At 34.5% G+C, this 13,087-nt stretch overlaps 1 protein-coding gene across 10 annotated transcripts in view; it reads right to left on the bottom strand.

The window, feature by feature from the left end:
• Nucleotides 1–13,087, bottom strand: part of AHI1 (Abelson helper integration site 1) — a 208,754-nt gene that overhangs the window by 140,915 nt on the left and 54,752 nt on the right. For all 10 annotated transcript variants that reach the window (XR_006818426.1, XR_006818427.1, XM_046006414.1 and 7 more), the window contains exons 16-17: nucleotides 12,213–12,343; nucleotides 10,339–10,479 (exon numbers count right to left, since the gene is read on the bottom strand). Coding sequence is in view for 8 of the 10 variants with exons in the window: in XM_046006414.1 (XP_045862370.1) it covers nucleotides 10,339–10,479; nucleotides 12,213–12,343 (272 nt within the window). In the remaining 2 variants the exon portion in view is untranslated. The remainder of the gene's footprint in view (nucleotides 1–10,338; nucleotides 10,480–12,212; nucleotides 12,344–13,087) is intronic.

The following is a 13,087-nucleotide window of genomic DNA, read 5'->3' as shown; positions in this document are numbered from 1 at the left end:
CAAGAGTGGTAGATGCATATTCTAAGCAGCTTATTTCTAATAGTTAAAAGCTGGGTACAACCCTAACACCCATCAATAGGTGCGAAGAAAAACAAACTGTGATCTATGAAAAAATGAAACAATACACTGAAATAAAAAGGATGAACTACTGATAAAATCTAAAATATAGATGTCTCAAAGTAATTATGAGTGACAGAAGCCAGACAAAAAAAGAGTACATGGTATAAATGGTCTCACTTATATACAATTCTCGAGAGTGGAGATTAATTCATAGTGATTGGCTGGGGGAAAGAGGAGGTAAGGAGAGATTTCAAAGGAGCACAAAGTAACTTAGAGATGATGGATATGTTATCTTCATTGAGATGATGGTCTCACAAGTGTTTAAATATGTCTACACTTATCAAAATGTACATTTTAAACATACAGTTTATTGCATGTCATTATACCTTAATAAAACTGCTCACACGAAAAAAAGCAAATGACAAGCTAGTGATAAAAGGGGTTAATATTCTTTTTTTAAAAAAAGATTTTATTTATTTGAGAGAGAAAGAATGAATGCATGCATGCACACGCACAAATGGGAAGAGGGACAGAGGGAGAGGGGCAAGCATTCCCTGCTGAATGGGGAGCCAGATGTGGCTCCATCCCAGGACCTGGAGATCATGACCGGAGCCAAAGTTAGATGCTTTATCAACTGAGCCACCCAGGCACCCTGGGGATTAATATTCTTAACAAGCAGAGTCCCCATAAAATGAATTAAAAATAATCTAACAAAAATGGGCAGAGGACCACTATAGAAAATTCACAAAAGAATAAATATATGGCCAATAAAAAAATGTATTCAACCTCAAGAATAAAGGGGGAAAATAAGGAAATAAAGATGAAAATAAAGGAATAAAGGGGGGGAAAAAGGAAAATTAGAAAGTGATGGGTTCTTTTTAGTTTTTTTTTCCTTTTTAACTGATTCATTGAACTTCAAAATACTTTTTCCTAAGAAACGAACTGCATAAGAGTAGCCAGATGTGTATTGAAGTACTGCTTAAAATACTGAAAAAATATGTAACAGCAGAATTGTACAATATTCATTTAAATAAATTATGGTATATTCATTTAATAAAGGGAATTCAGACACTAAAATTATATACAGAAGTACAACTACCATGATGAAATATTGCTAAAATATTATTAATTGGAGGCAAATAGTTTATAAAGCAATATAATGAATATACAAAAGGATCACTTTTTTTTGGTCACAACCTTGGTTGCACCACCCATGAATCTGAGATAGCACTTATTAAAAATTTTGGGTCCTTGATCACTGTATTCATGTCCAACTTCATTTACACACTCTAACTAAAGCACAGCTCTGTAATAATGGGCACTCCCTCCCTGCAGACCCTGATGAAGTAAGTGCTGGGGACCATTACTAAGGGAGAAGACCTGCTCACAATCCACCCTTTCAGAGACAGATGTTCGTCCCTCAATACCAATTACTGTTCTCAGATGGAAGTGTAGCTGCTTCTATACTTAGATTTTCATGGGTCTGACTGCTGTTTTTCAGTACATATTTTGGACTTCCTTTCACAGCACACTTGACAATTTATTCCTAAATATTCAAAGATTGTTTAAAGAACAAGAGAAACTGAAGCTGTGAAAGAAGAGTGCTCTATGAATTGGAAATCGGAAAGCTTAACAGTAGCAGATGAGCCAGGGATGAATGAATCAACAGATAAAAATTATGTTATGTGATCTTCGCTTTATTTTTTTCAAAACCTTCCTTTTAACATTTTATTGTTTTTTGTTGTTATGAATGGAAAGTAAAGCTGGATTTGACTATTTAATGGCATTTACTGACTCCGTGTTTTTCTGTACTTGCTAGTTACCTATTGCCAACCACAATTTCATATTAAGCTCTGAGTGGGTATGCGGAGAAGCACATAAACATGGATATAAGCAACAGTTATACAGGAGAGCAGGATTTTGATATCTATCGTATTCATTTTGTGAAACTGTATTTTCTAAGTATTATGCTATGCTAAACATGCAGTTTTTTTTTTAAAGGGAGTTTTTTTAAACTGGTAAAAAATAACAAAAAGCATTGTCTAAATATTTATTTTTTGCAGTATTATGATGCCTTTCAGAAAGAAAGTGGCCTACATGGATGTAGATAACAAAAATAAATGTCAAACAATTATGAATACTTGTTTCTGTTGTTTAAGGGGAATTTTCTATACAAAAGCCAACTGACTGTATTTCAAGGTTTCACATTAACACCCTACTTTAACTTAACTCCTAGAGCTGTGAAGGCAGCCATAAAATAAAAATCTGCAGAAATATTGACAAAGACCTAGTTTTTCAGATGCTAGAAACGGAAGCTACTTACAAGTTCTTGCGTTCTTCCCCTCCCTAACCCTCCACAATATCTATCGTATAACACTATACAGATTATTTCACTGTAAAATAGGTCATAATTGGTGCTTTATGAAATTCCCTCAGACTCAATGCTTCTAACATTTCAAAGCTTTCTAAAACATTTTTACATAGGCCACGACTGGAGTATGCTGTTGCAATTAAAAAACTGTATTTCTTCACTTAGTCATTTTCTCTTCTTTAGCTAATTTAACTTCGTACAATTAAAATTCTAACCTAACCTGCTAAAATTCAAAATTTTATTTTATTTATTTATTTTTAAGATTTCATTTATTTATTTATTTGAGAATGAGAGAGAGACAGAGATAACAAGAAAGAGCAGGAGCTGGGAGGAGAGGGAGAAACAGGCTCTCTGCATAGCATAGCAGGGAGCCAGACACAGGGCTCTATCCAAGGACCCTGGGATTACAACCTGAGCCAAAGGCTGATGACTGAGCCACCCAGGCGCCCCAAAACTCAAAATTTTAACACTCTCATCCCATCCACCCACTACTTTTTGAGAAGTGCACTAGAGAGGCTCTGGGAATACAAAGACACTGGCCCCCTCTTGGGGTCTGAATCTTTCAGAGGTCAACAAGACATTACTGCTATGTGCTAACTGTGGTAACAGTTACAGGATAACTATGTATCCACAAGGGGCTGAGAACACACAGGTGGCAACTGCATTTGCTTAAAGGAATGTTACCTATCAAATTACTTCCAAATCTACCTACAACTGGCTATAATTGGGGATTCTAAATTTTATACAATTAAAAAATTCATAAAGAGTTTTCATAACTAATAATCAAATTTTGATTTATAATAAGGTCAGTGCTTTTGTGTATGTTCTGGCCTTAAACAATTATAAGAAATAATGTGGTTTTCTCAGGAGATTTTTATCTTGATAGGAGGAAGAATAGAGGAAATAAGATATTTTAATCTAGAGCCCTTTGCACTGAAGTGAATAAAAGGTTTGTTATTATTAAAACCTATGTTTACTTAAGTTATTGACTTTATAGCAAAGTATAACTAAAAAACCCAAATATTCTTTCTCTTATACTATATAAACAGTAAGATTTCCTTTTGGTTCAACACTTAATCCCTTTGTTCAAGATCTATTGTTGGACACAGTTTTGTTAATGGGTACAGTCACTTTACTGGATACCCAATTCTTCTACTTATAAATGATTCTGTTTCTCATCATAGCATTACTGTAAGCTGGTAGGTCTACTGAATGAGGTTCCCAGCATTCAGCAGTTATGCAGCATCCTCCTTGCTTTCCTCTAGCATTTGCTATGTGTAGGGAATTTCTGTGGTCTGAATGTTTGTGTCCCCCTGAAATTCCCATGCTGAAGTCCTAACACCCAGAGTGGTGGTACTGGGAGGTGGGGCCTTTGGGAGGTCATGAGAACACAGCCGTTATGAATAAGAAGAGCACTAATCCCCTTATAAAAGAGGCCTCAGAGAGTTCCCTTGTTCCTTCTACCACGTGAGACGACAGGTAAAAGGTGCCATCTGTGAACCAGAAAGTGAGCTCTCACTGGACACCAAACCTGTCAAGTCTTGATCTTGGGACTTCCCAGAATTCAGAACTGTTAAGAAATAAATTTCTGTTGCTTACAAGCCATGAAGGCTCTGGTATTCTGTTATAGCTGTCAGAATGGACTAAGACAAGAACGTTGAAGGGCTTAAAACTTTTTCTTTTTTAAACTGTATTTTACAGGGCCTGACTTGTTCCTACTTCAGCTAAGCTTAGAAACTGTGTGGATTGATCAGAGAATTTCTACTGAGTAACACTTCGACTCCAGTAGCCCGGGTATATTCAGGGCCTGTTAGTTATTTTGCACTTCCTTGGCATATTTAATATGTCAAGGAGAACTAGTGTTACTAATGAAACTGTCCAAAATCTTTTAACAAGAAAGTGTAACAGATTCATTTCTCAAAGCCAACCAAAAGCAAGAGCATCTACCATCATTCAGCAAATCTGTTAGGTGAATACCAAAATATAATAAACTATCTCTAAATCCCTGAAGTACACACTATTGTCCCTCAGTTGATTTCCTGCTCCATTATCAATCACTTCTCACCCATCATGCTATTCAGCTGCACTGTGTGATGTGTGCACTGCTACAGAAACCAGCTAGTATTCCTCGACTGCAGCCTCGTTCAGGAGCTCTTAGTGTATCCCCGCTCCACACCATGCTTTACAGTTTCATTTCTGCCTTTGGTGAAACACTGAGATAAAACAGGACAGGTATTTTGATTTTACAGGTTAAAAACAGATGCAAAAATGCTGTTACTTGACCAGAGTCAAAGAGAAAGTGATGGCACTTTGTCTAGAACCCCAGTGAGCTAACTCCTACTCCAGAGTTATCTCCTACTCCAGCCTTTCCCGACACACTATTTTGCACTGTACTGCTCTTCCTTCTTGCTGTGCTTTAAAAAGCATGAATGTAAGCATTAAAAAAAAAAGAAAAAAAAGGCCTGGATGAGGAATTCAGGGCTCTGGTTTATGTTCAAAGCCAGTTTTTGATTTGTACTGATTCCTTGAATGACATAGCCTTTGAAATCAAAATATCCATTATGTGGAGAATATTAAAATACAGATTTCAGGATACAACCAAGAAATAGGTAGCTTAAGCACGTCTTCAAATATGGCATTTCTAACTCTTAATTCTTCTACTAAGCTAAAAATAAATACTTAAACTATGACCTACAATGAATTATATATGTTACTGTATAATCGTATCCAAGTATGAGAATTGGTAGTAACTGAGTTTGTCTTTGAATCATTCATCATTAGTACTTTAAGAACACTATTATATAGACAATTATGGATACTAAATTAATTTCAGTTAGACATTATCTTGTTGCAAAAATATTATAAAGTTGGTTCTATTAAAATTGAATGCTACATAATAAAGATAATTCATATTTTGGATTATCCTGAGAATACAATTACTTAAGGCATTATAATTAACCCCAACATTTGTAAAAGACTGAACTATTAATAATATTAAAATAACCAAAGTTTCCTTTTAGTCTTAAAGGCTCCTCCTGAATATTAAAATTGAAAACAAACAATATATTTCATCATAGGAATATTTGGCTACCCTTTTAATTAAATTACTTCATGATGGCACCTGGGTGGCTCAGTGGGTTAAAGCCTCTGCCTGCGGCTCAGGTCATGATCCCAGGGTCCTGGGATCGAGCCCCGCATCGGGCTCTCTGCTTGGTGGGGAGCCTGCTTCATCCTCTCTCACTGTCTGCTTCTCTGCCTGCTTGTGATCCATAAATTACTTCATGAAATAGGAAATGCAAAGACTAAGTAGTTTAGTGTTTTAAGAGTGGGCTCTGGACTCAGACAGCTGAGTAAACTTTAACAAATGTGTGACCTTACGTAAATTACTTCATTCTCCCTATACCTCAGTTTCATCATCTGCAAAATGAGGATAATAGTATCTACCTTATGGGGTTTTGAAAGGACTGTATGGAAGGACGTACATAAAATGCTCATAAGAGTAGAGGACACACAGTAAATGTTTGATAAATGTTAACCGCTACTACTACCACTATTATTATTAGCCTCCAATTTACTCACTGATCTTGACTTTCATTATAGAATGAAATATTTTTAGAAAATATAAGGGGGAAAATGCTATTCTATAGGATTGTAATTCTCATTTCAAACACTTACTGCACATCAGGAATATACCACATACTAGGTTAGACATAAGAAATTGCAAACACCATGGACTTTTGGTCAATGAGCAAGTTACGTAACAAAATTTTTATAGGAACATAAAGGTATTCATTACCTTCATTATCTTCATTACCTTGAATACAGTATGTCACAGTGTGAAAAACAGAGCTATCAACAACAACAATGTAGGTGGTCGTTAATGAATACAAATTTTTTAAATAAAATCACATCCAGGGTCAATGGTAGAGACTGCTGTTAAGTGTAACTAAAATTCTTCCAGAGGTTTAATCAACTACTTGGGAAGCATAAAAGACTGGAAAAGAGCATGGTAATCTTGGTCTGATTCCTGGATTTTACAGTCCTGTTCAACATACAGTAGATGCTCAATAAAGATTTGTCGCGCCTAAAATACTATGACCAAGTAAGGGAGAGTTAACATTGATTCAGAGAAGAGACTGCCACCTAGTGGAAAATTAGGCTCATCACCTGGGATTATCAATGCTGAGAACTTCCCAAATTAGCACTTGATCCTACTTAAAACGCTACATGTATATTCATTGTGTGTCAGTATTCAGGCTAGGTACTGATAACAGAAAGATGAATAAGCCTTCATCTCTGCTGCCTTCAAAGTACAAATAATACAAAAAATCACATACTCCACAGAGAGGCATAAAGCAAATGGTATTGCAGGAAAAAAAAAAGGTTTACTTATTAGAAAATCAAAAGCTAGTATTTCAGGAAATTTGCTAAAAAGGCAGATTAGTGCAGCAAATAAGAGCACAGTCTCCAAATCCAGACTGTATGGGTTCAAGTCCTGGCTCATGTAAAATGAGGATAATTACAGGACCTATCTCTTAACATTATTGTGAAAAATGAAGTAAATATATGTAAAGTGCTTAAAACAGTACCAGGAACAAAGTAAGTGCTTTGAAAGTACTGGTTATGATTATCACTACATGTAGAACAGGATCCTAGAGATGGAGGTAGACAAATATTAGTAACAGAACATTAACTGCTAAAGTCTAAGCTTCATAAATTTAATTCAGCAGAAGCCGTTTCTTCTGACTAGCACTCTGTTATTATGGGAATCCTAAAAGTACATTGTTTGTGGTACTCTGTGACTAAATTTTGAATTACTAGATGATTAACCCTTTCAGCATCAGGCAAATAAAACTGCCTTCTGAAAGTAAAAATTGTATTTCTTACCAAAAAAAGCAAAAAGTCAGTAGAATGAAAGACCCAAAAGACCACAACCTGAACATATGCTTAACAGGGAAAGACGCTTGCTGACTCTTCACAGATTTTGCTAGAACTGAAAGATAGATGATACATTTAGCTACCACTGTGGTCTCATTCGCAGCTTATTTAACTTACAAAAAAAAAATGAGTTTGCTCCATTTTCCTTGAAAAATACCTAAATGTATGAGCAGCTCTGATAAATACTATTTAAAAATCATGTAACTGTTCTACATCTTTCAGATTTTATGCCACTAAAAATATTTCTGTAAAGATACATGTAAACTTTATTTTCAGCCAAGAAAGTGTGGGGAAAATATTCCTGCATTAAAAATAAGTAAAATATAAGGCAAAGCTGTAACAGGTTAATAATAAATATTATAGGCTTTAATGAAAAATCTAAATACTATTGACTTGATGATTATGGTTTGCTTTTAATGACTAAAACACTTTAGAGTCTAAAACAACTTTTTTTTTTCTTATGACTACATACTATTCACAAGAACTGTGCTAAATCTTGGATTGCTTGGGATTATGTAACTTTTTCCAAAGCTTCCTCATTTTAAAAATAGGCAGCAAAGAGTTAGGAAAATGTGTTGAAACATTTTGAGTTTTGTTTGTAAAGGTGTTAGTACACTGAAGATTGTGTTAGAAAATCATGGCACAAAAAAGTTTTAATTTCATGTGTATTATTTGAACATTTTAATTTCTGAAACACTTTGAATTCTTTCCTTTTCTACATTAATACAGTATAGATATAATGTCCTTAACTTCATGTATTTATTTTCTAATACAACTGACCCAGAAAGGTAAACATTCTAATAATAATTTTTTAAAAAAGGGCTGCCAACAGAATGAATAAAAGAGAAGGAAAAAACTTTTTTCAATTCCCTTTCATATAGACGTGCTTATCAGCATATTAAAACCTCAGTTCCCATAAAGTCAAGTATATATGGGTTAAATGAGCATGATAACAACACATTTTACCTTTTTCCTTTATTGCAGTCCTTATCAATTTACAAAGTACTTTCACAGTCCCTGCCTCACAGTATCCTCACAAATGGCTCTCCCGGGTAGCACAGGTGTGGACAGTAGCGGTGCCACTTAGCAGATGAGGAAATGGAGCTTCAGGAAGGCAAGAGGCTTGCACAAGCTGCACAGAAACAGAACTGAACCTAAAACCTCTGCTTCTGAACTCCTAAAAATGCTTTGCTCTTTCTGCTTATGTTTCTAGAACGGACTTCTTGGTCTAAATGCCTACAGTCTAAAAACCAAACTGGCAAACCCAACTGGGCTAACCTGAAGATGGATCAAAGACAGAAAAAAATACTGAAAAAAAGAAGATAAAGAGTGGAACTTCCACTTGCCTTTGTGAAAATTTCAAAAGCCTACAAAGCACATTAGGAATTGAATGGCAACTGTTGTGAAAGCTCTAAAGGTTCTGAGGAAATAACCGTGTGGCCTGCTTCTGTACACCAGGCCCAGTGATGAGGATGGGGCGCCGAGGTGTGACTCTCCTTCACGTGCAGAGTGAGAGTGCACACAAAGAACAGCCTGTTTCAGCCTGTTTGAACTAGACACCAGGTTTGAATATGTGTTAGAGAAATTAGCTATTTCTTCTAGGAAAAATTTTTCAAAATAAATCTCAATTTTACCTATTTTTTTCCTAATATAATTTGCCTGGAAGAACATAATAAAATCTATACAATGATCAACAACTTCAGGTTTAGAACTTAACTGTCTTAGTAACTTAGCACTGACCAGAACCATTAACCAATAACCAATTAACTACTAACCAGTATCTGTATTAATGCAATAAATGGAATGACTCACATTTCATTTAAATTTAAGACTCCTGCCAAATAACCCCACGTTAATGTTACATTATATATATGTATGTAATTGTCTATTTATGCATTTAAGATAATGTATGTAAGCCTGCCTAGCTTAGCAGAAAAACTGAATGATGATATACGACATCCTAAATAAATCAGAGACTAATGATGACTATTTTTGAACAAGATTTAATATATAAAGAAAATGAAACTGCAATTTGGGGAGTAACAGTACCATGAGTAAATGCAGTGCAGAACAATGAAATCCTAATTTCAGGACAGAAATTAAAGAAATGTATGAAAATAGCATAAATCCAAATAATTCTAAGAATACCATTTTATTCCTTAAAAATGTACCCAGGTAATATCCTTATTTTTTCTCAGAAAGACAGATTAGTATAATTTTAGATTAGAAAAAGATATTAAATTTCTAATTCCAGATCTTATTTTCACTGATATTTGATGTTTTACCTTCTTTTTAAGCTAAGAAATTCTTTTTTTTTTTTTTTAAAGATTTTATTTATTTATTTGACAGAGACAGATCACAATGAGGCAGAGAGGCAGGCAGAGAGAAAAGGGGAAGCAGGTTCCCTGCTGAGCAGAGAGCCCAATGTGGGGCTGGATCCCAAAACCCTGAGATCATGACCTGAGCCAAAGGCAGAGGCTTTAACCCACTAAGCCACCCAGGCGCTCCTAAGCTAAGAAATTCTTAAAACTATAGCTTATTACAACCTTGTGCTTTAGGGAAAAACAAAAACACAGAATAAGAAACCAAACATTCAGCTGAGCACATTAAAGGTCCCAAATGTTGTTTACCTTTTAAATTTAGTTAACACATTCTCAAATAATTTTTAGGTGAATTTTATTTGTTTAAAGTTAGAAAGTGATGATTACCTTTCTGTGATTCCAACAAAAAGACACAACCATTTATGTGTACCTTTGCTGATATTTCAACTCCATAATAATAGTGCTTATGGAAAAATAAAATGTTGTAACATAATAATAATATAATCTATTTAACCTGTGTCTTAAAATATATTCAAGGAAGCTTTATTAATACAAAGGTTGACAGTTTTCACAAAGCTCATGATTCCTGGTTCAGTCTAAAAGGAAAGGTTACTTAAAATATTCTTTTCTTATCAGCACTGAACTTACCATGGAAATCATAAATATACAGAAGAATTGGCTCACTCTGCCCAAATGCACAAAATGCAACCATATTTTCAAGTGGGTGATAAGAAATGTCTCGAATAGGTGATTTGAATGGCAGGTCAGAATACATTGCTACTTGTTCTCCTAAATAAGAAAAGACATGCAATAATTTGTACTACCTCAAATATCTCTCATTAGAAGATTATTCTGTAAATAACTAAAAACAGTAAATAATAACGAAGCTCACATTATTTACATGAAGACCTTGATTACTTAAAAATAGTCAAGTAACTCTTATATTATTTTTCATCCTATTGGACCTCCTCTTTCTACTTCTCATCCTAACTCTTCAATGAGGTTTTCAAGGCACAGAAGAAAAAAAAAAAAGAGCTTAGCAGGAGTGAAGTACCTGACTCTGAGATCTGACAGCTGAGCAAATGCCAGCTAATAACAAAGAACTCAGGGAGAAGTCTGGGAGGAACTGAGGGCCTTAAACTGAAGACACTGGTTGAGGGAGGTTTGGTGGGGAATTCATTTTTCTGTTTCTTTTTTTCCAGAGACTGAGGTACTACTTGCTTTAACGATAGATATGATTATCAATGGCTAAAAGAGGCTTATAGCAGAGGTCTAAGGAACCTATGAGAACTGGAATTCAAAAAGCAAACACCCAAGATCAATTTATTGAAGGAGAAAAGAGATTTAACACTTCCAAACTGATGTTAAAGCATCAAAACACAGTAAGAGAAAACCTCTAAGTGAACTGACTAGTCAAAAATACTTAAAGGAAAGATGGAGAATGTGCAATTAAGGAAGGCATGTGCTGTGATGGGTGTTGTATATGAAGTGATGGGTCATTAAATTCTGCACCTGAAACTAATATTACACTGTGTGTTAACTAACTGGAATTTAGATGAAAAACTTAAGAAAAACAAATGAAGAAAATTAACACAGTGAACCAAATACTATTGATTAAAGATATTTTGAATTTTACAAAATTCTCTCAACTTATTACTAAAAATGTTTATGTGGCTTTAACTTTTCTTTTGAAAAGCAAAGGTGAGGCACAAATGAAATTCCCAATATACTTACTGTATTGGAAAAACATGAATTACAGTAACTGAGGTAACTTGCTTTTGTTTTTCTTTTTTAAGGATTTTACTTTTAAGTAATCTCTGTACACAACATGGGGCTCAAACTTACAATCCCAAGGATCAAAACTGGCAAGTTCTATCAACTGAGCCAGTCAGGCACTCCAGGTAAACTGCTATTAAACTTCAGACACCAAAATTTTGACAGGAATATAGTTACTTCTAATAAAAAATACATTACAGATATTTAGCCATTTGTATACCCACTTACATTCCAAATTAAGGTTATAAATATTCTGAATTTTGCATTACAATCTTAAATACTTCTCTTACAGAGCATAGGGAATATGGTCAATAATACTGTAAAACAACTTTGTATGGTGACACATCGTAACTACACTTATGACTGGGAGCATTGTGTAATGTATATAACTGTTGGATCATTATGTTTGTTGTATACCTAAAACGAATATAATATCAATGTTAACCACAATAAAAAAATACTTCTCTTAAGATTGCTAATACCTTATTATAGGCAAGGAAAGAATAAACCTTGAATTATAATGCAAAAATCTAAATCCATGAAGATATCAAAACAATAAAGACAGAATCTAATATAAATTTAGACTACAGCTGAGTCCCATTATCAGCTCTCCCATCTTGAAAAACATAACTGAGAACATGAAATCAGAATTTTCTTGAAAATTATTCCATAAAATGATAGTTTACCCACTTCTTCAAAAATAAAAACAAACCCTAAAAATGTTTTACGATCAATTAAATATTTACCTGTTTCTGGGTTCCAAACATATACGATACCATCCTCACTTCCAGCAAAGAGAAAAGTCCCACATGGTGTCAAAGTACTATGAATTTTTTCCCGATAATTTGCTGCACCAACAAATTTCCTTGTTGCTAATCTACAAACAAAAAAGATTTCACAAATGTAACCTATCTTACCCATTGAAAAGACTGGTAGTTAAAAAAAAACTTTTCTTTTAAATACTTCTTTTGCATTTAACAAACAATTTTTTGAGAATCTGTTACATGATAGACATTCTACAAAGGATGAAGAATAAAGCAGAGAGAGCCCCAGAGCTCAAAAAGTTTATAATTTAGGAGAGAGAAGGAATGCATCAATATAAAATGGAAATTGGAGGTAGAAAGTGCCACAAGAAAACAAAATGATTTGGATATAAGTGATTCTTTCTTTCTTTTTTAAAAAGATTTTATTTATTTGCGAGAGAGAGGGAGAGAGAGCGACAGCATGAGCCAGGGGTGGGGGCAGAAGGAGAGGGAGAAGCAGACTCCCCACTGAGCAGGGAGCCCCATGGTTACCCCAGAACTGAGCTGAAGGTAGATGCTTAACCAACCACTCAAGTGCCCCAACAGCTAACATTATTTTAGTGCTCACTACATGCCAGGTAAGTACTATTATCATCCCCGGTTTACAGAGAGGACATTACATACAGTGTCCCATTATATGTTTTTTTCATTTAACAATAAATCATGAATAATGGCACTTTTCGTCAGAAAATATAGATTATGTATTCATTTTAGTAGGTATATATCACTGTCTAAATAAACCTTAAAGAATTCTTCTACTATGGGACAACAATTAGGATGTTTCTAGCTTTCCCTTATCATGAACATGATTTCCACGC

This window comes from Meles meles, chromosome 5 (genome assembly GCF_922984935.1).
Source record: "Meles meles chromosome 5, mMelMel3.1 paternal haplotype, whole genome shotgun sequence".
Classification (NCBI taxonomy): Eukaryota; Metazoa; Chordata; class Mammalia; order Carnivora; family Mustelidae; genus Meles; species Meles meles.
This window is presented reverse-complemented; position numbering and strand designations above follow the sequence as displayed.